Source organism: Drosophila navojoa, chromosome 2, assembly GCF_054131105.1.
Source record: "Drosophila navojoa isolate 15081-1374.11 chromosome 2, UAZ_NAV_1.0, whole genome shotgun sequence".
Taxonomy (NCBI): Eukaryota; Metazoa; Arthropoda; class Insecta; order Diptera; family Drosophilidae; genus Drosophila; species Drosophila navojoa.
Window position 1 is genome coordinate 14720444 of NC_142890.1, and position 21320 is coordinate 14741763.

The window sequence follows — 21320 nt, forward strand, 5'->3', positions numbered from 1 at the left end:
GCTATCAACGAAAATTACCATACATTTGTACTCAAAAAGTGCACGATCAATATAATAATTATCGATTACTCGATAAAAATTACCAAATGCTACAATATAATCAAAAAGCATAATTGTTTTGTACTAATTTTTTTTAAAGCCAAATTAAATTAAATTTTCAAAGGGACTGTGAATGAGTATTTCGCAGTCGGTAGCGCCCGACTGCAACGTTCTTACTTGTTTTTTCATGGTTTTGTGAATTTCTGCTGCTCCGTCTGGAGCTGGTTTGTGTTTGTGTGCTCTGTTTTGCCTTTGTTTATTTGATTTTTTCTTAAAATACTTCGTTCATGTTTGCACTTGGACACGCTGTTGCGTAAGAATTTTTAGCAATAATGAACAGTCTGGGTTCGCATAAAGCTGATGCCACAAATAATATTTTGCTTGGCGTGCCGCAAAGCGGGAATGCCAAAAAAAAAGCTAAAAAAAAATCGTAGCCTGCTTTTGTGCGCGGCCCTTTGCTGGCATTCAGCTGTCCGTTACCGTGTCTGTGCAGGGCTATTCAATGTGATGTAGCTGTCTGAGTGTGCGTGTGTGTGTATGTGTGTAGACATACTCGCGCGTGATGCCTTTCCTTAACCAATTAGGTTGAAATGAAAATTGGCTTCTGGCGGCATTTGACAGGAAAGCGATGTAAGCCAAATTATTATGCCAGTAATCTGCATAGATGGGCCCCCTCATATATTTACCCTAGCTTAGCTTGGCGACTGCTCCGAACTGCAGTTCGTGCCACATTGCCTCTTAACGTTAATTTTCTGTGTTAATTAGCCATAAAATTGTGTGCAAGAAAACAACAACCGGAAGCACTAGCAGCCGCAGCCGCAGCCGCAGCCGCTGCGGCAAGTGCGATAAATGAAACTTTAATCAAGTGCAGGCATTCGGGCGAGGCACGAAAATGAGTTGCATGTTGGCCCATTTCAACATGCTAATATGCAGTTGATTAGAATGTCACTCGAAAGCCCCGAGATATCCCACATACGTGAGGGAACACAAGCTCAGCTCAACCATTTCACTCTCTCACTCTCTGCAGCTGTCACACAAATTCTGAATTGAAAATGGAAAACAAAAAGCAAAATGGAAAAAAAAAACGAAAACTAACAGCAGCAAATGTCATAAATACGATAAACTTGGCCTAGCTGAGATTGTGGGCAAATGGCCAGGTCTGGCCTGCATGCTGGCTGCCACATTATATGGCCAAGAGTTGCGTGCGGAGTAAATCGATGTGGCAAAGATTTTAGCCATGGCATTTGCTGTGTAAATCACATTAGTCACAAGCCAACGCACGGCAAGCCACACACGGCGTATACGCAATTTCTGCATCAACATAAATTTGACCACGGTAAATTGTTTTCGCCCAACGATGTAATCAAAATGGATACAGGCATATTACTAATAAAAATATATAAGTGGCCGTTTTGCGACATCATTAGAGCTCGTCAATAAGCGACGCGTCTCTATCTTTGTCTTTCGACTCGTCAGCGTCTGCTTTGACGACTTTGACCCTCGCTGAACGCTGTCCGTTGGCTTGGAGTCGACGTTGATGTTCTATCTGGAGTCGCCTGGGGTATTTTTCTGGTGGTTTTGTCTTTTGTTTCTAGCTCTGCTCTGCTCTGCTTTGGCGACTGGGGGCTGGGAAAATATTGGCTCGCTGATGAATTTGCCTGCTATTCTGTGCGACGTGACTTTGTCAGCTTGTCATTATATCAAAATTATTTTCTCAGCTAGTTGAATTGTTTCACAATGGAGTTATGGCGTTCACACGTGCTCAGTTGCCAGAGGAAATGGCTTGGAAGCAGGGCCAATTTGTAATTTACTCATGCTCGTACATGGCGCCCAATTTCTGTTCATTTATTTCAATTTTCCAAGAAAATATATATTTGAATACCCTGCAAGCCACAAACGGACTGCACACCGTTGAATTTCAATACTCATAAATCTCATAAATCGCTCCCTAGTTATTCTATATGATTTTTGTGTTCAGTTTGCACAGCTGGAGAATTCTTATGAAAGGGCTAAAAAGGAGGGCATCTGCCAGTCTGCTATACGCTCTAATGGCATATTCAACCAGTTGTTATCATATTAGATGACAGGCAGATAGATATTCACGCTGGGAATGTGACTGGAATTTATTTGCTGGCAACATTTTTGATCTAGACTCAAAAATATGCTGTTGTGCAAGTATTAAAGAGGAAGTTCGTAATCAGAAACGTTGCCGGAACGCAAATGATGCGAAACACTTTAACTTATTGCCATTGGGGTTTATTAGGGCTGCGCAACAACTTGGCCAGCTTGGAAATTGGGGCCAAGAGAACTACTTGGCACGCTGCTAATAAAACATATGCGAACTCATCAAAAACTAAACTTTAAATATGTATGCCCTACGGACTTCAAATGAAAATGAAATGTGTGCGTGCGTTTCCCAACAGTGAAAGCAAACCAAAGCCAGAGGACACTTCGAATCTATATATATACATACATATATATATTCACATATATATAGTGGATGAATCCACCTGACAGCAGTTCGTGGTTCAGTGAAGCGGAAGGGACTGCTGGCTGAATCGCACGGGGCACGGATGAAAAGAGCTATTTGCGTTCTGCCCTACGCGCAGCAGCCAGATATGTAAGAAATGAACTTGTGAACAATAATAATAATCATAATAATTGGCTGTAGCTCGCTCTCTATGCACATGGGACCAGAACCCAAGCAATCGTGCGCCAAATACCAAAATTTTGACGAAAAGGGTTAGCTGAACTCATATGATAAGTTGCTAAATTGTAGAGCTTATCAGAATCACTTTAATTGGTTGACTTAGGTGCGAAAAATATCGCAAACTTTGTGCTTAAAAATTCAATATTTTATCTAATCAAAATGTCGAATTTTGATAGCAAATCGAGTTATCAGTTAATTAATTTTAGAATAAATATATATGAAGTATAATATAATATTATTTACTAAAGTATAAATTATATAAAACAAATATAAAAAATAATATAAAATAAAATAAAATATATAAAATACATATAATAAAATTAGAGTATTATAATAAAATAAAAATAAAAATTTCCAAATGAATTTTGTTATTATTTTTATTCATTAGAATTGAATCCAATTGAAGTATTCTGTATAAAAAAATATATAATTTCCTTTAATGAAGAACTTGAATATGATTTATAAATCATTTTGCTTACGGCTCTTATTAGGCATTTCATATGGCATATGCATTATGAGAAGTAAAATGAATTTGTGAAGTAAAATACGCATACAAAATACGTGTATTGCAGGTAATTGAATAAAGACCTGGATAATCTTGTCATACTGTGAAATTCAATTGCATAATCTATGCTTGCTTCAGTAGGTTGAATAGGACGTTTTCGTTTTTCTTCCACTTCGGGAGTCGAGTGTCAGATGCTGTTTTATCTGACAGCCAACAGCTTCATCGTCCGCACAGTTCGCACTCTTCGCTTTTCGCTCTTCGAATTAACAACAGTATTTAATTATTAAACACGACACTCTCAGGGGATGCGTCCTTGGTGACGTCTGTCACTGTGAATGTTTATTTGTGTGGGGACAGCATGTCGTATGAGCAATATGCCACTTAACGGACGCTCGATTGGGCCAATGACAGGTGGGGAGGGCGGCGCTTATTGCGTCGCATGGCAGCTACCTCTGCCTGCTGTTCTTGTTGTTGCTGTTGTTGTTTCTGTCCAATCATTATTCATTGCGTGACAAGCGCACTAAATGTGTCCGCACATGAGCGCGAGCCTCTGCTATCCTGTATCCCTGTGTGTTTACCCGACAAAGGTTGTCAATAACTTTGAGCGTGCCAAAGGTACGGCACGCAAGCGAAATCCGGCAATGGACAGTGAAAAACAGCAAAGCCCGGCGAAAATCTCAGAAATGAGATCACTTTGGCTCGCCTGCTCGACTGAATGACACCCTGCAGTGGACAGAGGAGCTTAGCATATACTAAAGCCGAGGGACAAACGACATCTAATTTGATTGGATTAGGATTTCACTGAATTCTAAAATTTGTGAGACGAAGATGCTTTAGCCATCTAGGACAGAAGACAGTAGACAGGAGAGAACAAATCGCATCGGTTTATGGCTAAAATTAATGCCTGTCATTATCGCGGAATCCACTTTAGCAAAACCATCAGTTGTTCTGGTCGCTGCTGCTGCTGCTGCTGCTGCGTCCTTATTCGTCCTTGATTGCTGCAAAAATGCGAGTGCTTCCGCTTGTTGGGCTGGAGTTGGCCTCATTTAATTTGATTTTAGCTTGTATTGTTGATTTCATTGGTTGTTGCTGCTGCCGTTGCCGTTGGCGTCGACGTCGGCGTCAGCGTTTGTTTGGTTTAGCTGGATTCCTTGCGTGCCATGACACTGAAGGCGCAAAAGGTCCTGCCATTCGGATTTTCGGTGTAAATATTTGTGACATAATTAAGCAGCGCCGAGCATGATACCGCCAGGGACCAAGCGTCGCATTATCAAATCGGAAAAGGGACTAGTTGCAGAGACGAAAATAAAACAAGTATCAGATTGTGTGGATAGCTCGACGCACGCGTGATTAAATTCCATTTGTAGACACAGCTCGGTTCAGCTAGTCGACTCGATACACATATATATTTACCGACATTTTAGTGCCTTAGCGACTCTTTTGAGTCCGCGTTTGAGTGCTTGGCTCACATAAAGATTGGTAAGATTTGGACGCAGTTGCCTTTGCCTTTCCGTTTGCCTTTGCCTTTGCCTTTTCCTTTGCCTTTAACATTGCCAATGCCAATGCCATTGCGTTTACCTTACTCTCACAGTTACGATACGGCTGGCAGAGCGTTTCCTTTCGCTCGCCTGACATTCGTGTGTTTACTTAAAAACGCTTGGGGAGCAATTTGAAAGATTTAAGCCGAGATTTATCGCACAGCACTGAGTGGGTGACGCTGATAGGCACTGATAACGGCCCTACTTATATCGTTCTCTTAGGCAATTTGCATAGGCGACTGGCACACGAAAAGGTTGTTCAATGTCAATACTCCTTGTGTGTGCCTCGCTCACCTCTCGCACTTATCGACGGCTAACGATTCCCATTCAACGATAGTGCATAAAATTAATGTATGTACTCGCATCGAAAATTATATGGGCCCCTCCGAAAAAAAGGGCGCCTGAGGATTCATGCCATGAAAATCTATGGCACACAGCCTAATAATATTTGTCCTTGACACTTGCCCGATCCGGCCATAAAAACAGCTCTCACTACCTCATTCAGACTCCATAGGCATTCATTCACAGATAGTTGTTGTCGACGTGCCGACAGCGTGCAGCTTTCGATTCCATTAAAATAACAGAATGCCGAAAATGATAGCAACAGCATTGTAAATTGAAAGCATAGTGGAATCGTTTTTGTTTCTATGTAATTACAATTCACCGAAAAAATTCGACAAATGGCCAAGAAGAGAAGAAGACGAAGAAGAAGAAGAGGCACACGTAATGGCTGCTGACTGGCGAAAAGCCATTTGTTGCTCGTTGCCACATTTGAATTCACAGAATGTATTTACATTTCTCAATTTATACCTCCGTTAGCAAAGTCTGTAGATTGGAGAGGAGAACTGGCGGCGATAGCCCCATAGCCGAAATGACACTTTTCTGCCTCGATTTCAATTGGAAATTGCCTTTGTTTTCCATAATTGAACGCAGACGCTGCTCTAAGCTGTTTCGAGCAATATACGAAGGTTATTCACATTTCTAGCTATTCTTGAATTTCTACTGCAAATGTTACATGTTTCCTTCCATATCATTTAAAGCAGACGCAATTTTAATAAAAATTTATTCATTTAAATTTTACTGCATGCGAGCATATAGAGTTAATTTACCATATATAACATATATACCTGCTTTTGTTAGGTAAATTGCCTTTTGCGTCAGGTATTTCATTTCGTTACACTTTTCCTGCTGCATCCGGCTTGCCGTGAGTTTCTGGGAAATCGTGTGCATTCTGGAGATCTAAAGAAATATGGTATTTGGCTTCAAATATCTTCGAGCCGTTTTGTCATAAAAAGTCAGCTTAAATTTGATTGAGGTTTCTGTATTTGTTTTTAAATTTTTAGCTTCAGTTCAATCCATAAGTCTTTAAATTCTTATAATAAGATTTTTTTTTTTTTTGGCTAAATTAGCTTTAAGTAAATTCTGGCATACGCCCGTATAATAAATTCCAAGAATTTGAACAATGACAAAGCCGTACTTATGTTAAGTCTATTAGCAAGAGACCCTCGCTCGCTAGACCCTAATTCAAATTGAAGGTTCTGAGATATGAGAAAAGTTAGCCCATATCCGATCGGCAATAACAAAGTTTTCCAACACTGGGCGACTTTGATCTAATTAGTTTCCACTACGGACACGACAAATTCAACTCGTCTGGCGATAGTGCTCAATTGATAAGGATACAGAACATATACCCCATTGTATCCGTAATCGTAACCGTAATTGTAATTCATTGCAGGAGTGTGAACAAAATGGTTCGCAATCAGTGCTTAAAACTGGGTGCTGGCAACCCAGTTCAGTTAACTTTCATTCGCCTATTCAATGAGCTAGCCATTTGGGTGCCTTTTTCAGTCAGTCGGGCAGAGATACAGAGCTGGGTGGCTGCACGGGCTCCGGCTAGGGCGCACATACAAATTGCTGCCGTAGCCGACGTCACTTACATTTACATAGGGACCACTGGCAAAAGGGTCGGATTTGGCATTGTGCCAAGTGGAAGTCAGCTTTAAGGTTGTTTCAATTAAATTGTTGGGCCATGCCCGCCAGGCAGCCGCCCAGGCGATGCTGCAGGGCTCTATGCTACCCACTCAGTTAGACCCACGCACGCACCGCACCGCATATGAATTTGCTTTTATTCAGGTTTCTCAACTGGTTTTTCGTCTTTCACGGTGGCATTTCTTGTGGCTGGCAGTTTTTGTGCTTCATTCTTTTGGAAGTTCTTGGGTCGGTGGCTGCGCTGCTTGAAGAGTCAACACTTTTGGGCATGCAGAGATCCACTAGGCTCACATTTTGACTTACTGCACATCAACGGCCTCATCATGCTCATCGTAAGTGAAAGAAATGTACGCAAAGTTTGTTTTTTTTTCTCCTTTTTTTTCTTGTCCCGCGTGAGAAATGCGCCAGGAAATTGTACTAAACAGCAGAAAAACTGACAAAATAGGGGCGAAAGGCTGGAGGGTGAGGCTGATGGGTGATGGCTGATGCTGATGGTGATGGTGGTGCAAGAAAGCAAGCATAACGACAAGAGTACTTGCTGGTGGGGTCTTGGGGCGGAGCGAGAGATAAGCCAACGACAGCAGGCAAGCAGGCGAGCAGGCAGGAAAATTTATGGCATACAGGCGACGCGAATCCGCCGGAAATGAGGAGCAAAACTCTGGTTGGCTGGGCGGCTGCTTGGAAGACGAGTGAGGCCAAGGCATGTGGCTACATTCGGCTTGCCAGCATCGTCTTATCGCCGTGGCCTTAGACTGGCAGGTGATAATCACACGCAGACATGCAATGAATAGCTGGCACAGGCCGCTGACAGCCAGAATGATGTGACAAAGGCGGTTAAGCAAAAACTAACAAATGCCCGGGCTCAGCCGCAGGTCGCTTAAAATGCAAGACACATTTGAACTGCCCAGAGTGGATTGGCTGAGCACGACTGTTGGCCGCCTAGACCCGATTCAATGAATATAGAGCGAATCGAACCCCAAATCCAATCGTCAGTCAACCGCATATTCACTCAATTTCAATCATATTGTCAGCAGCTTTTCTGTCCGTTTGCCCAGAGCCAACAATTTGGCCAGGCACTGCTAAGGCAATGCTTGAGTGCTTGCCGCTCTTCAAGCTTTAAGTTGGCATAAAGAGGACCTTGACTACATCTTGCACTCGACACATTCAGTTTTATGGATAAGTACGGGTGCGACTTACTTTGTTTCTGTATTTGTTAACCATATGTCGTTCACTTGAAATAACAAAACAGATTGGATAAGTTACATACGCACTTGATTATTTATTTCTCGAGTGCGAATATATTAGGAATTTGTGAGATATTTATATATATTTATAGTAAAAGAATAAAATATATACTTGGACTGTAAAAAATCATTAAATGTGAATAAAAAAAAGAAAGACTAAAAAATAAATAAAAAGAAAAAAATAAATAAAAAAATAAAATAAAAGATAAAAATAATAATAATAAATAATAATAATAAGATAAATAATAATAATAATAAATAATAAATAAAGAATAAATAATAAAACATATAAAGAAGTAAAGTAAAAGAAATAATAATAAAAATAATCCAAAGAAGAAAGAAGAAAGAAGAAAAGAAGAAAGAAGAAAGAAGAAAGAAGAAAGAAGAAAGAAGAAAGAAGAAAATAAGAAAGAAGAAAGAAGAAAGAAGAAAGAAGAAAGAAGAAAGAAGAAAGAATAAAGAAGAAAGAAGAAAGAAGAAAGAAGAAGAATAAAAACTAAAAATAAATAAGAAATAATAAATAAGAAATAATAAAGAATAAAGAAGAAAGAATAAAGAATAAAGAAGAAAAGAAGAAATAATAAATAATAAATAATAAATAATAAATAAAATAATAAATAATAAATAATAAATAATAAATAATAAATAATAAATAATAAATAATAAATAATAAATAATAAATAAAATATATACTTGCACTGTAAATCATTTAAATGTGAATAATAAATAATAATAAATGTGAATAATAATAATAAATAATAAATAAAAAATAATATCTAGTATAGAATATACCTATATAAGGTTCCTTCGACTAGTGCTGCTCAAAAATGCCGTTTACCTCAGGCTGCCCGTTGAGGCGTTTACACCCTTCGTATGACTCTATTTAAACGATTTACTCACCGGTGTGAAATGAGGGCAATCAACTGAGTTGGGCAAACAACTCTCGCTGGGAGTAGCAGCTCTTGGCTAAATGCTGTGCAATTATTGACTTCCGCTTTCGAACGCTGCGGGAATACTGGGTGGCAGCGTCAACTGCCTCATGCGCAGCTTCCTGCCCTTCCTTTTTGGCACTTGAAATGTAATTTAATTTGTTTATATGCTCGCCCCGGCCCCAAATGGTCGCGCTTTGTGACAGCCGCCGTATTTGTGTGTAAATTAATTGTGCTCCTGGCGCAGTGCAGGTGCCACGAGCCGTCGCGCCTCAATCTTGAACGGAAGCGCCGAAACACTCCAGTATCCTCCAGTCTGCTGATATTCTGTCCTTTAGGGCATGTCAAAAAAGATGTCCAAAAATAACAGAAGCGACAATTCCTTTAATTAATGTGTTTGTTTAGCTTTTGTGCTCACAAAATTTGTTACCTGTGATTACCTGCGACGGATGCGAGACAACATTTTAATTGAATTAAATTTCCATTAGAAACAGCAACAATTACACTACAGCCAAAATGGCAATTAAATTGGAAATCAACACCAATTTAGGAGCAAGTTTCTGGGGTGGGGGGAGGTGGGAGTTTCCTGAATGCTGTGTAGAATATACATATATATTATTTATGCCCAGAGTATGAGCTCTAATTAAGCTCCGGCCTTTGGATTTTATTCGCAGGCGTAAGAATGAGGCGTCGAGTTCAGCGGGCGGAAATGGAGCAGGATATGGAACAAGAGCTGGAACAGAAACTGGAACTGGAATTGTGTACCAAGTCAACCGCAGCGCTCTTCAATTAGATTGCTGCCAACACCATGGCCATGGCCATGGCCGTGGGCAGTGCGGAGGCTCGTCAGGTGGCGGCGCCGGAAGCGAATGCCGCTGGGCCTGGCATTGTGGAGCCAGTGCTCGCGCTGCTGCGCAGCGATGTGGTCAATCAGACGCGTGCGCCGGTCTTCTACAACAGCTACAACATCTCCGAGGATGTCTTCTACTACTTCAATGGCTTCAATCCGGCGCCAACCAGCACGGAGTCAGCGTTGAGCGTGAACAGCACGAGCGGAGCGACAGCCGAGCCCACACTGGAGCCGGATCTGGCTGACTTCCTGGAGGCGCTGCCCAATGATCGCGTCGGGCTGCTGGCCTTCCTCTTCCTCTTCTCGTTCGCGACGGTCTTCGGCAACTCCCTGGTCATCCTGGCTGTCATCAGAGAGAGGTACTTGCACACGGCCACCAACTACTTCATCACGAGCCTGGCGGTGGCCGACTGCCTGGTGGGTCTGGTGGTGATGCCATTCTCGGCGCTGTACGAGGTGCTGGAGAACACGTGGTTCTTTGGCACCGACTGGTGCGACATCTGGCGCTCCCTGGACGTGCTCTTCAGCACGGCGTCCATACTGAACCTGTGCGTCATCTCCTTGGATCGCTACTGGGCCATTACGGACCCCTTCAGCTACCCCATGCGGATGACGGTGAAGCGTGCCGCTGGCCTGATTGCCGCCGTCTGGATTTGCTCGAGCGCCATCAGCTTTCCAGCCATTGTCTGGTGGCGGGCCGCCAGGGATGGCGAGATGCCCGCCTACAAGTGCACCTTCACCGAGCACCTGGGCTATCTGGTGTTCTCCTCCACCATATCCTTCTACCTGCCACTGCTGGTGATGGTGTTCACCTACTGTCGCATCTACCGCGCGGCAGTCATCCAGACGCGCTCCCTTAAGATCGGCACCAAGCAGGTGCTGATGGCCTCCGGCGAACTGCAGCTGACGCTGCGCATTCATCGTGGCGGCACCACCCGAGATCCGGCGCCCAATACACATCAGGTCTCGAGCGGTGGCGGTGGTGGCGGCGGCGGCGGCTCCCTCAGCCACTCGCACTCGCACTCGCACCATCACCACAATCACAGCGGCGGCACAACGACATCCACGCCCGAGGAGCCGGACGACGAGCCGCTATCAGCGCTGCACAACAACGGGCTAGCCAGACATCGACACATGGGCAAGAACTTTTCGCTCTCGCGCAAGCTGGCCAAGTTTGCCAAGGAGAAGAAGGCGGCCAAGACGCTGGGCATTGTGATGGGCGTGTTCATTGTGTGCTGGCTTCCATTCTTTGTGGTGAATCTGTTGTCCGGCTTCTGCATCGAGTGCATTGAGCACGAGGAGATTGTTTCGGCGATTGTGACATGGCTGGGCTGGATCAACTCCTGCATGAATCCTGTGATCTACGCCTGCTGGAGCAGAGACTTTCGCAGGTACGCAATACCCAGCTCCCTTCAGCCCCCCCCTCAGCCACGCAGACACTAAGCAATCCCAATCTTTTTTGGCTTCCTTGCAGAGCTTTTGTGCGACTCCTGTGCATGTGCTGCCCCCGCAAGATACGCCGCAAGTATCAGCCCACAATGCGCTCCAAGTCACAGGTAAGTTGTTGTCCAGTTCCTGGGACTCTTTTGTGCCCAGCAGCAGGGCAGGGCCATCTGGCGCCACCTCGATTTCATTGGAGCTCTTATTGACAGAGATATTTTCAATTTCATCGTCACATTTCGTGTTCTACTGGGGCTGTTTATGAATTATGCACCTGATGACAGCGTTTCTCAATTTTTCTTCCCACTTGCGTATGCTCCAAAAACGAAACTCAACGAACGACAAAATTAATTTGCAAATTTAATGAATATGATAGGAAGATAAAAAAATAAGAAATGAAACGCAGCAGGTTCTAACCTTGCTCCGTACCTTCCTTCCGCGTTCAGTTCCCTCCCCCGTTCCACAGCATATCTGTTTTCCGCCTGGCGCTTGCCATTAGCATTCACACACATCTGCCAGATAGGACAGCTCACTCAGAGTTTTTGGAGCAGCCCCACATCCCCATAATTCAGCATAAATAAACAGCTCGGCGCATCTGTCAACGTCATCGGCAACTGCGCCCGCTTCCTCCCACGTCCCACGCCCCACGCCACACGCTCCACGCACCACGCTCTTGAGCTTGAGCACGTTGGCATTTTAATGAATAATTTTTTAATGTCTATCTGAGTTGTGCTCAAATTGGGTCAACATCAGCCAAATCCCGACTGCAGTCGCTGGCTCTGGTTCCCTTTATTGAATGATGGCAATCACCACGATGGAATTTTCAAGCGTTTCCAAGTATTTTCCTGTAGCAGGTGATTGGCATAAAGTTGATTTAACTAATGCAAATCTTAAATTACAAATAACTGTAGATTAGCAGGAGTCGCTGAGGAGCTGCATATCCGTTTGCCACATTTACAGCATTTAAGCACTTGATTTTTCACTCTCAAATCGATCGAGTGAAATCTATTTATTTATTTTTATTTATTCATTACTCAACATTATTATTTTTTTTTTTTCGATTTTTATTACTTTGTATTTATTTAATGGCAAATATATTTGCACAATTTTGATTTTTTTTTCACATACAAATTTGAGGAACATTCAGTGTGTGCAATCATTTGTAGCATTCATTGCCTTGTTCACATTTGGGAATCGAGGCGTTCTGGCAGCAGCCCCAAAATCAGGGCGGGCTGGGGGCTGGTGGCACTCATCAATGCAGCTGCTGATTCAGATTCTGCTGGTGTTCTTACAGAGATTCGCGACTCGGCGCTGCTACTCCACCTGCTCGCTGCACGGCATTCAGCACGTGCGCCACAATTCCTGCGAGCAGACTTATATTTAGTTTAGCATAGATTTGGCAGCTCGCTCGCCTCGCTTGAGGAGCTGTGCCATAACTAATTCAGCTTGCAAGTCGATGATGGCAAGGTAAGCGACTTGTCCAAATTCTATTTGTTGTTTTCGTGTTCGTCTTCGTGTTCGTGTTCGTGTTCGTCTCCTGGCGCCTGCACAAAATGAACTGTGCGAGGCGCTGGCTTCCAGCTAAACGCACTCATACCAACAGCAACTGTGGTGAGAGAATACACAATGCACCCTGTTGCCCTGCGTCGCACCCGCATCCCCCTCCCCCCTCTTTCTCTCTCCACTCTCTCACTATGTGCCGCTCTCTTTCGCCATCTCTGTCTATTTGTCTCTCTTTAGTGCTCTCTTTGTCACTTGTAAATGTTTCACTCGCTGTTGCGCCTGTTGTGTTCGTTCGCTCGCCTGTGACATTGTTCTGTATGTTTCTATTTTCTTTCTGTTTTTTTTTGCGTTGTCATGTGAAGAGGGAGGACAAGAGAAATGGAAACACACACACAAAATGAACTGTGATTCCACGTGTTGAATGTACTGCACCTGAGCCCACGATCTCACGCACACACACACACACCCGAACACACACATGCCGTGTAGCCGCACCTTACACGCCCCCAACCCATCCACACTTTATGCGGAAGACATCCGAGCTGTGTCCAGTTCTTACCTCCGGCTTAAAGTCTCTGTTTGTACAATTCCCGTTGCTGTTGTTGTTGTTGTTGTTGTTGTTAAATTAACTGCGCTACAAAGTTGAGCTGTTGCCAGCTCTTGAAGCTAAATTTAATACAGCCCACAGCCGAAACATCTAATCAACGCGTCAGACACCTGACGGGGCTGGGCAGGCTGAGCAATGCATTATTAAGTATACGCAGTGTTCGCAGCTGCTTTTTGCTGTATTGTAAGGAGGGTTCAAGGGATATTAAACTGAAATCTTTCCGACTGTGTTGATGTCCTTGTTGCCTTTGCTGTGGCTCTTATTGTTGTTGTTAATATTGCTTTTACCAGCCATTCACCACAAATCTACATAAAAAGTAATACGTATACACACGCACACACACACACACAGCTCTACCCGCAGTTTATATTGTTGTTTTCCGATTTAAACTTAAGTTACAATCTCTCTCTCTCTCTCTCTCCCATTTTGTCCGTCTCTCCTCCTCTCGCACTCACTGTAAGTATAAGTATATACATGTTGTTTTTGTGTGTTTACTTTGAAATTTTTTACTTGCCATTGTTGTTGTTATTGTTGGCACTTTTACTTGTTGGCCTTTCGACTTGGCTCTTGTGCCACACGCCGCACACCAACCACCCACCACACCCCCGCCCAACCACACACACACACATTGTCTGGCCATATTTGGAAATCAACTCGCACAGCACAACATCCGACATTTCGGAAATGCTATCAAGCTAACCATAAATACTTTTAGCACTTTAAATTTCCAAACCAATTTTCAACAATCATCAGGAACACACACACACATCTTTACACCTATACACATATGCACAAAATGTTTTATATAATGTAATGATGAAAATGTTATTTACAGCTCACACAAAAGCAACTATACGAATGCCCGTTGGGAGCAAAGTCTCCGTGTCTCATTGTTTCCATTGGGGTCGTGGGCCATCGGGTGGCTAACATGATATCAATTACGTCGAAAACCAATTCCCTTTACTTTTGGCCAATTGTATTTGTATTGTTGAAAAGGGTCATGAGAGTGCCTGCCAGCTGAGTTTTTGGGGCCGAGGCACTTAAGAAGTAGCGAAAGGAAGTAAAAGCATATCGAATTCGCCATGTTTTGGATATCTTCATAAAAAACACAATCCCGCACAATCCCGTTTATTTGAGTTAGGAACATGCTCTTTAATCTGCTGATCTGCAGCATTAAGGGTAGCTCTCCAAACAATCGATAGCTGTAAATAAAACTTAAATGGCTTACAAATTCCTTTTGGCCCAAGAAATATTAGCCCAAAGATTACATTTCCAGTCGATAGGCGCAGGTGTGTTTGCTTTAAAGCATATTCAACTTTCAGATAAGACTTGGCTGCAATAAAATGTAGCCGAAATTTAAGGGCATGGGCAATAATAAAATACTTTTATTGCTGCCAGCCATAAGTGTGTTTCTGCATATGAATTATTTGATGGCAAAGGCAGAGAGTCTAGCCCAAAAGAGAAGCCTTTGTTCGCTTGCAACAAGTGAAGTCGCCTGAAGCGGATGCGTTTGCTGCAGTTAATTAAATGTTACAAACTTTTCCTGCCAAAAATTATATTGCATTTATGTCAATATGCCAAGCTTACAATGCGAAATTAAATTAGAAAAATTATCTCTCTAATGTAACATGCAGAAATCCAATATGAATTATTGCATAGGTTTACACACAGGCTGCAATAGCAATTGAAGGCGAACTCAAAAAATAATAACAAAATACGGGTTTCAATATGAATTTATTGCAATGAAGCGTTTGTTGCGATGCTGGACATTCGAACTAAACCTTTCACAACTTCCGGTAATGGCTGAAATTAGCGGTAAATGAGTTAACTTCCGTTGACCATTTGCCAAACAGACGATAAATGAAGATGGGTTCCATTAAGCTGGGAGGGTGCTTTATATATATGTTTAAGAGTGTGTGTGTGTGCTAGCTGATTTTGTTCAGTTAGACAGATTCGCAAGGCTTGATTCGTCGTCCGTTGTGTTGTAGCTTGAACACCGTTATTTCCTGCTTAAGCCCTCTGTTGTCTCTCGTTCGTTGTTCTTGCACTTAATGTAACATCAAGCCCATTGCGGCTAACCACAAGCTGTGTGTGTATCTCTGTGTGCGTATCTCTGTGTGTGTGTGTGTGTGTGTGTGTGTGTGTGTGCCTCCTGAAAATTAACTTCATTGACAGTTTCTACTGTTTGACTGCTGTTTTGTCTGTTGTTAGACTTGTTCTCTGACTTGTTGCCACACACCTACGCAAAAGCGCACAAACACGCACACGCACACATACACAGGCACACAAAACACGTACACATCTACGCCTCTGATTGGGATTCCAGCTTAAGGGCATGCTGTGCGCTTGTTACACTCTGAGAAAATATTGAGTGCATTTGACGATATTGCATAATAAGCCTTGATGGAAGAACCCATTGGCTGCTACAAGATGGCCAAATTGGCCTGCATATAAGTATATATTTATCAATTATTTATAATCTACACGTCTTCCACTCTATATACATTTTAAATAATATATATTAGTGCAAAGAGGCTCATTTGTTACGGTAAATTAATTACAGTGTGTTGACCACTTTGGCCAGCACAACGCATCAGGTAGCTCCCAAAATGGCCAATGAATTTGCATAGCATTGTGTATTGTAGGCTTACCATGGAATGGCCACATGATTGTGCGTAGGCACACAAACAAAACGCTTACATGTCTAACATACATCACACACACACACACGTACACAAAAAATCACACACGTACACGCACATACACACAACATTGCTTTGAACTTGGAAACGTCGTCCAATTGCACAAATAATATCTATGTATTTGTAATTCTAAATGTTTGCAGAAGAACTCTTTGGCCAGCCTGAGACGGTGCCCAACAACGGAGCTGCTACGCTTTGGCGCCTTCGAGTAGAGGCGGAACCCCGTCGACCTAAGCTCGTCCTTGTGGCAGGCAATTAACATGTACTCACCGTTAAACGCATTCCCCTAAGCGCTGCTAATTGCATTAATTATTGACAGGCGCTTTGTGCCATTTACATATGCCAGCCGGCCCAATACAGTAGACTAAGCCAAATAATTATGAAAACAATCAATCAAATAAATTCGTGACCGCTTCACGGAATGACGGTTAAATTAAAGCGATTTCGTGCTTGCTGACACTTTTTGTCGCCAGTTAGTGGAAAACCATTTTGTTTTTGTTTTGTTTTTTTGGCATTTTGTTCGTATTTTTCGGTGGTTTTGTTTTCGGTTTTGTTTCGGTGCCCTTACAAGGCAGGACATCAAAATGTAATTTACCACAAATGTTGCAAAAACATCAATTATCCCTAATGGACTGTGAACGTGAAATTAACGTTTATAATTATGTGACAGAGTCGCCAAAAAGCGGCCGCAACCGCGTCGCCTGGCGGTGGGTAACAAACCCAAAAGCTCTTGGCCTACTCCCGGCCGTATACCCTGCACTACTTACGTGACCAGATTGAACAAGATCTTTGCAGAGTATTGCTATTTGAGTATAAAATATATAATTTCTTCTATTTTTAATTATTATTTCATTTGCAAGTACGATATTTACAGGATAGCTTCAGGGTCAATATACCCTCTGTATGTGTGTGTGGTCCGAAACTTTGACACTTTCTGGTATTTTCTGCCCGAATAACTGGCAGCTTGATCCTGGGCCGCATCCTGTCTGCTGCCGAACAGCGTATAAAGTAATAAATTACAAGAAAAGGGCGTGGCTGTGACTAATTTCAGCGAGAAAAAGAAAATCATTTTTAGGGCCTCCAGAAAGTTGAACGACCTTTAACCCAGGCCACACCCCATAGCTGAGAGCTAGACACGCCCTTCAGATAGCGCGATAATAATTCCGCTCTTGGCAATAAACTGAAAATGAAGTAAAGCGCGAAAATTCGCGTGCTTATTGTATAATATGTAATTGCTTCATAGCAATATGATTTCGATGCTTTAATCAAAAATGTTGTTAATATTTGAGCAGACGGGCAAAAAGTTCAGTTGAAGCCGTAGCGAAGTTCCAGGCATACATTGCGTATGCGTAATCAAAGTTGTTCACAATGCGCCGCAGCAGAGAAAGGGCCATAATTGCTCGTAATTGCATTGAAAATCAATTCAATTTTGAAATAATAGCCCATAGCAAATCGTTTCCAAGGAATAAACCCACACTAAAACACAAAAGCCACTCAATTTGCTGCGGCTCACACTCACACCACAACGCGCAGGCCCACCCAACCACACGGCTTATTTGTCTGAGATTGTGCCAGCTCATCGATGATGACGCTGGTCACTCAACACGATAATGACCAATTGCAACTTGCAGTTTCTTTAGAAAGGCATAAATGCGAATTGAAAATAAAATATAAATAAATAATATATATATATATGTATATGTATATGCTCAGTTTTCACTTAGAGTTGGCTTTAATCAAGTCTGTGTGTACTGAAGAGGCCAACACAATTGAAGCTGCTAATCAGAGTGTGGGCAAAGCCCAGGGCGTAATCAAGGCTGTTTAGTACAAAGCGGATATTACAATGCACCACAATTGCTGGTTATTGCACCACAAGTCATCTCGAAGCGGAATCAAGCTGCTGCAGCTCATAAGGAACTTACACACAACAGAAACACTGACCACATGGCCTCTTTACCAAGTTATACTGTCCATTCAAAACACTAATGATCATTAAATGAAAATGGACTTTGTTTGTAAAAAAAAGTGCAGCAGAAGTTCTTCAATTTTACCCATTATTATGCGTACAATTGATTTTGTGTGGAATTTCACATTCGGCTCCATTTGAGGCAGCTGAGGCAGCAACACGTTGCGTATGCGTAATCAAAGTAGTTTAAAACAAAACGGATATTAGAAAGTGCCGCAATGGCTCTTGTAATTGCATTGCAAGGACCATTCTATCAAGGCAAACTAGAGGAGATTGTGTGGAGCGCTTAGAGAATAGACAAAGGCCACACAGTTAGGACGTCGGCACGGTGGGAATCACACACGCACACACGCACACACGCACACACACACAACACGGACACGTGCACCACATGTAACCACAGGAGCCGTTTGCTTATGCAATTGAAATTGGGCTCTGGCCGTGGCTCCACACAGGGGCTAAAATGTTGATGTTGCAGTTAATATTCGGAAATTGTGTATCTGCATAGAGCCAGCAGGCAACTGAATGCCACAGAGCCCCACGAACAGTCACAGCTACAACTGCTACTCCTGCTGCTCCTTCTGCTGCTGTGGCTGTTGCCAAAAAAAAATAAACGCTTTTCTTTTATTGTGTTGCATTGCTTTTCCTTTTGTTTTATTTTGCTGTTGCGTTTGCTGTTATCTTTGTTATTGTTGTTATTGCTATTGCTGTTGCTGTTGTTGTTATTCTTGTTGTTTTTCAATCATGCATTTCGCTTTGACTTTTACTGCACCCCCCCCCCCCCCCCCCCCCCCAAAAAAAAAGCACCGAAGTGCACATAAAAACCGAAAACTGAAAGCTGAAAACTGAAAAACTGAAAGCAAACCCGCAACATTTTCGAGCTGCTGTCATTGTTGTTGTTGAACATCTTTGTTGCCGCTGTTACAATGCTTAAAGGCAAATTGTTTTGCCATACCTACATGAACAGACACGCACACACACATGCACACATACAGACACGCGCGCACACACACAAAGAATACACAAAACACTGCCTGTAAATTGTATGCAACACGCTCAAATTGCAATTTGACTACACGAGACTCATGCCACATTTTTTCCACCTTCTACCCTTCTCTTTTTCCGCTCTGGCCGCACAGTGTCACGTCGCTGCCGCCATGGTGGCTGCCTCAACATCCTTTGGCTACCACTCCGTCAACCAGCTGGACCGCAACCTCATGTGACGTCAGCCCAGCAGCTGCAGCACTTGCAGCGGCAGCAGCAACTGTGGCGCCGGTGTCGGCTCCGGCTCCGGCTCGGGCGCCCGCAACTCTCATCAATATCATTCGTCAGCGGCGGCCACGCCCTCATCTTCGCAGCGCTCGTGCACGCGCTGCCAGAGCTTCCACCGGCACCACCATCGCTCCAGGCGCCGCAGCTCAGGCATGCAGCTGCGCGGCGACTACAACTCGACGTCGGCGGTGAACAGCGCCGCCAAAACGCTGGTCACCATCACAGCGCCGCCGGCGGCGGCTGCCTCGGCCAGCTCGCTACATCTGGGCAGGCCCACATCGATGTCCACGCTGACGCTGGCCTCGGGGCCGACGTCGCTGCTGCTGGACGCCACGCTGGGTGATGACGGCATAAAGGCTGGATCCGGTAGCGCTGCCAATACGCCAGTTGCACCACCAGCAGCAGCTGCGAAACACACCAGCTTTGCTCTGACGCCCACCATAATGGGCGCACCGCAGTCGCAGTCGGGTTCGGGCTCGGGCCACCATGTCTCGTTTATGCCCTTGCCATTGCCGATGATGGGCATCAAGCGTTTGCGCGACTCCAACTCCAACTCGTCGCTCAGCTCACCAGCTGTGGCTGTGGCCAAGTCTAAGGCGACCGGCTCGGCACCGTCTCTGGTAGAGGCAGCCGAGTCGCCAAGCGAGAGGAAACACACAGTGCTGGAGATGCGGCAGAGCGTGCAGAGCCAGATCACCACGCTGGAGGATGTGGACGATGAGCTGGAGAGCGAGGACAATACCGACAGCGACAGCGTGGGCGTGGCTCTGGTGCAGACGACGCCGCAGCTGGAGTACCAGGCGGGCATTGGCTCGAGCTCCTCGAGCACCTCGATAAAGTAACCATATTAGTGATAAGATCTGCATAGTTATACGTGTCTATTGAGCTAATAACTTGACGATCTCGATGTGCCCCACCAGGGGCGAATAAGTGTTTTAGTTTATTGCATAAGTAGTTAAACATAGCCGTCATATCTTAGCTCTTCCATTGATAGAATATATGTATATCCTAAGCTCCTTACTTCCTGCATCTTGTAAATGCTTCTCAGCTCATCCTCTACCTTGACTCTACCTGAACGCCATCGCCCCAGCCTGTCCTCGTACCTGACACATTCGCTCTCTTGCCCTCTCTTTCCAGTTCAAGTACTACTCAAGCCTTATAATATATCACTCCCATTTCATACTCTACAATATTACGGGTGCAAAAGAATTTAAACCTACCAAATAACCAATCGAATAGCTAAAGGCCAGGTTGATGCACAATTTTGTACGTAACTTGAGTTACCTGTCGCAATCGGGTTTCCTCAATCAGGCCAGTTAAACATGTCTAAATGTGATGTCTACTACTACTACTATATTGTCTACTACTATAAGGCGCCAACTGCAGAAGAAACGCAGGAGATTACATAAACACAGATTACATGGATATATAAAATACAAAGTTCAACTTAAGCGGAAATAGGATAGAATCATCACCGTGCGGTCAAAGTTCATAAAATGGGTATTTGCTTATCATACGTAGCCGAAGTTATTCGCATCTTCATCCAAGCTCCAAGCGGCAATAGCTTAATAATTGATGTAAATGTTAGAGGCAAGAATTGAAATTAAATTAAATATATTTATAACAAATAATTAGTGGAATAAGTAAGCTGCTCGCCGGCATATAAACTTGGTTAAGTTAACTGTACTTACAGTCTAAGCTAGCTATAGTGGTTTCAGTTATATTTGACTCTTCGGTTGGCCGTTATCAAACAGCGTAACATTTTCTAAACTGGTTGCAGAACTTGCGAACTAGGTAAACACTGAATACAACACCAATAGTTGAATAATACGCGGATCATGGACAGATTAAACATGCTTAATATATAGCAGACATAGGCATACATACTACATACACACACACATATAGACGTATGAATTGGGTACCCATTCTCTATGCTCTAAAAATAATACAAATATTTAGAATGGCAACTGCATTCCAATGCACTAAGCGGATTTACATAAGATAAAAAAATAATAAAAAAATG

At 43.4% G+C, this 21320-nt stretch overlaps 1 protein-coding gene across 1 annotated transcript in view; it reads left to right on the forward strand.

Moving 5' to 3' along the window:
- Nucleotides 1-20855, forward strand: part of Dop1R2 (dopamine receptor 2) — a 31482-nt gene extending 10627 nt beyond the window's left edge. The window contains 3 exon segments of the mRNA XM_089263618.1: nucleotides 9629-11195; nucleotides 11279-11360; nucleotides 19162-20855. Of these exon segments, the coding sequence (XP_089119744.1) occupies nucleotides 9763-11195; nucleotides 11279-11360; nucleotides 19162-20136 (2490 nt within the window). The 5' untranslated portion in view covers nucleotides 9629-9762 and the 3' untranslated portion in view covers nucleotides 20137-20855.
- The last annotated feature ends 465 nt before the right edge of the window (nucleotides 20856-21320 follow it).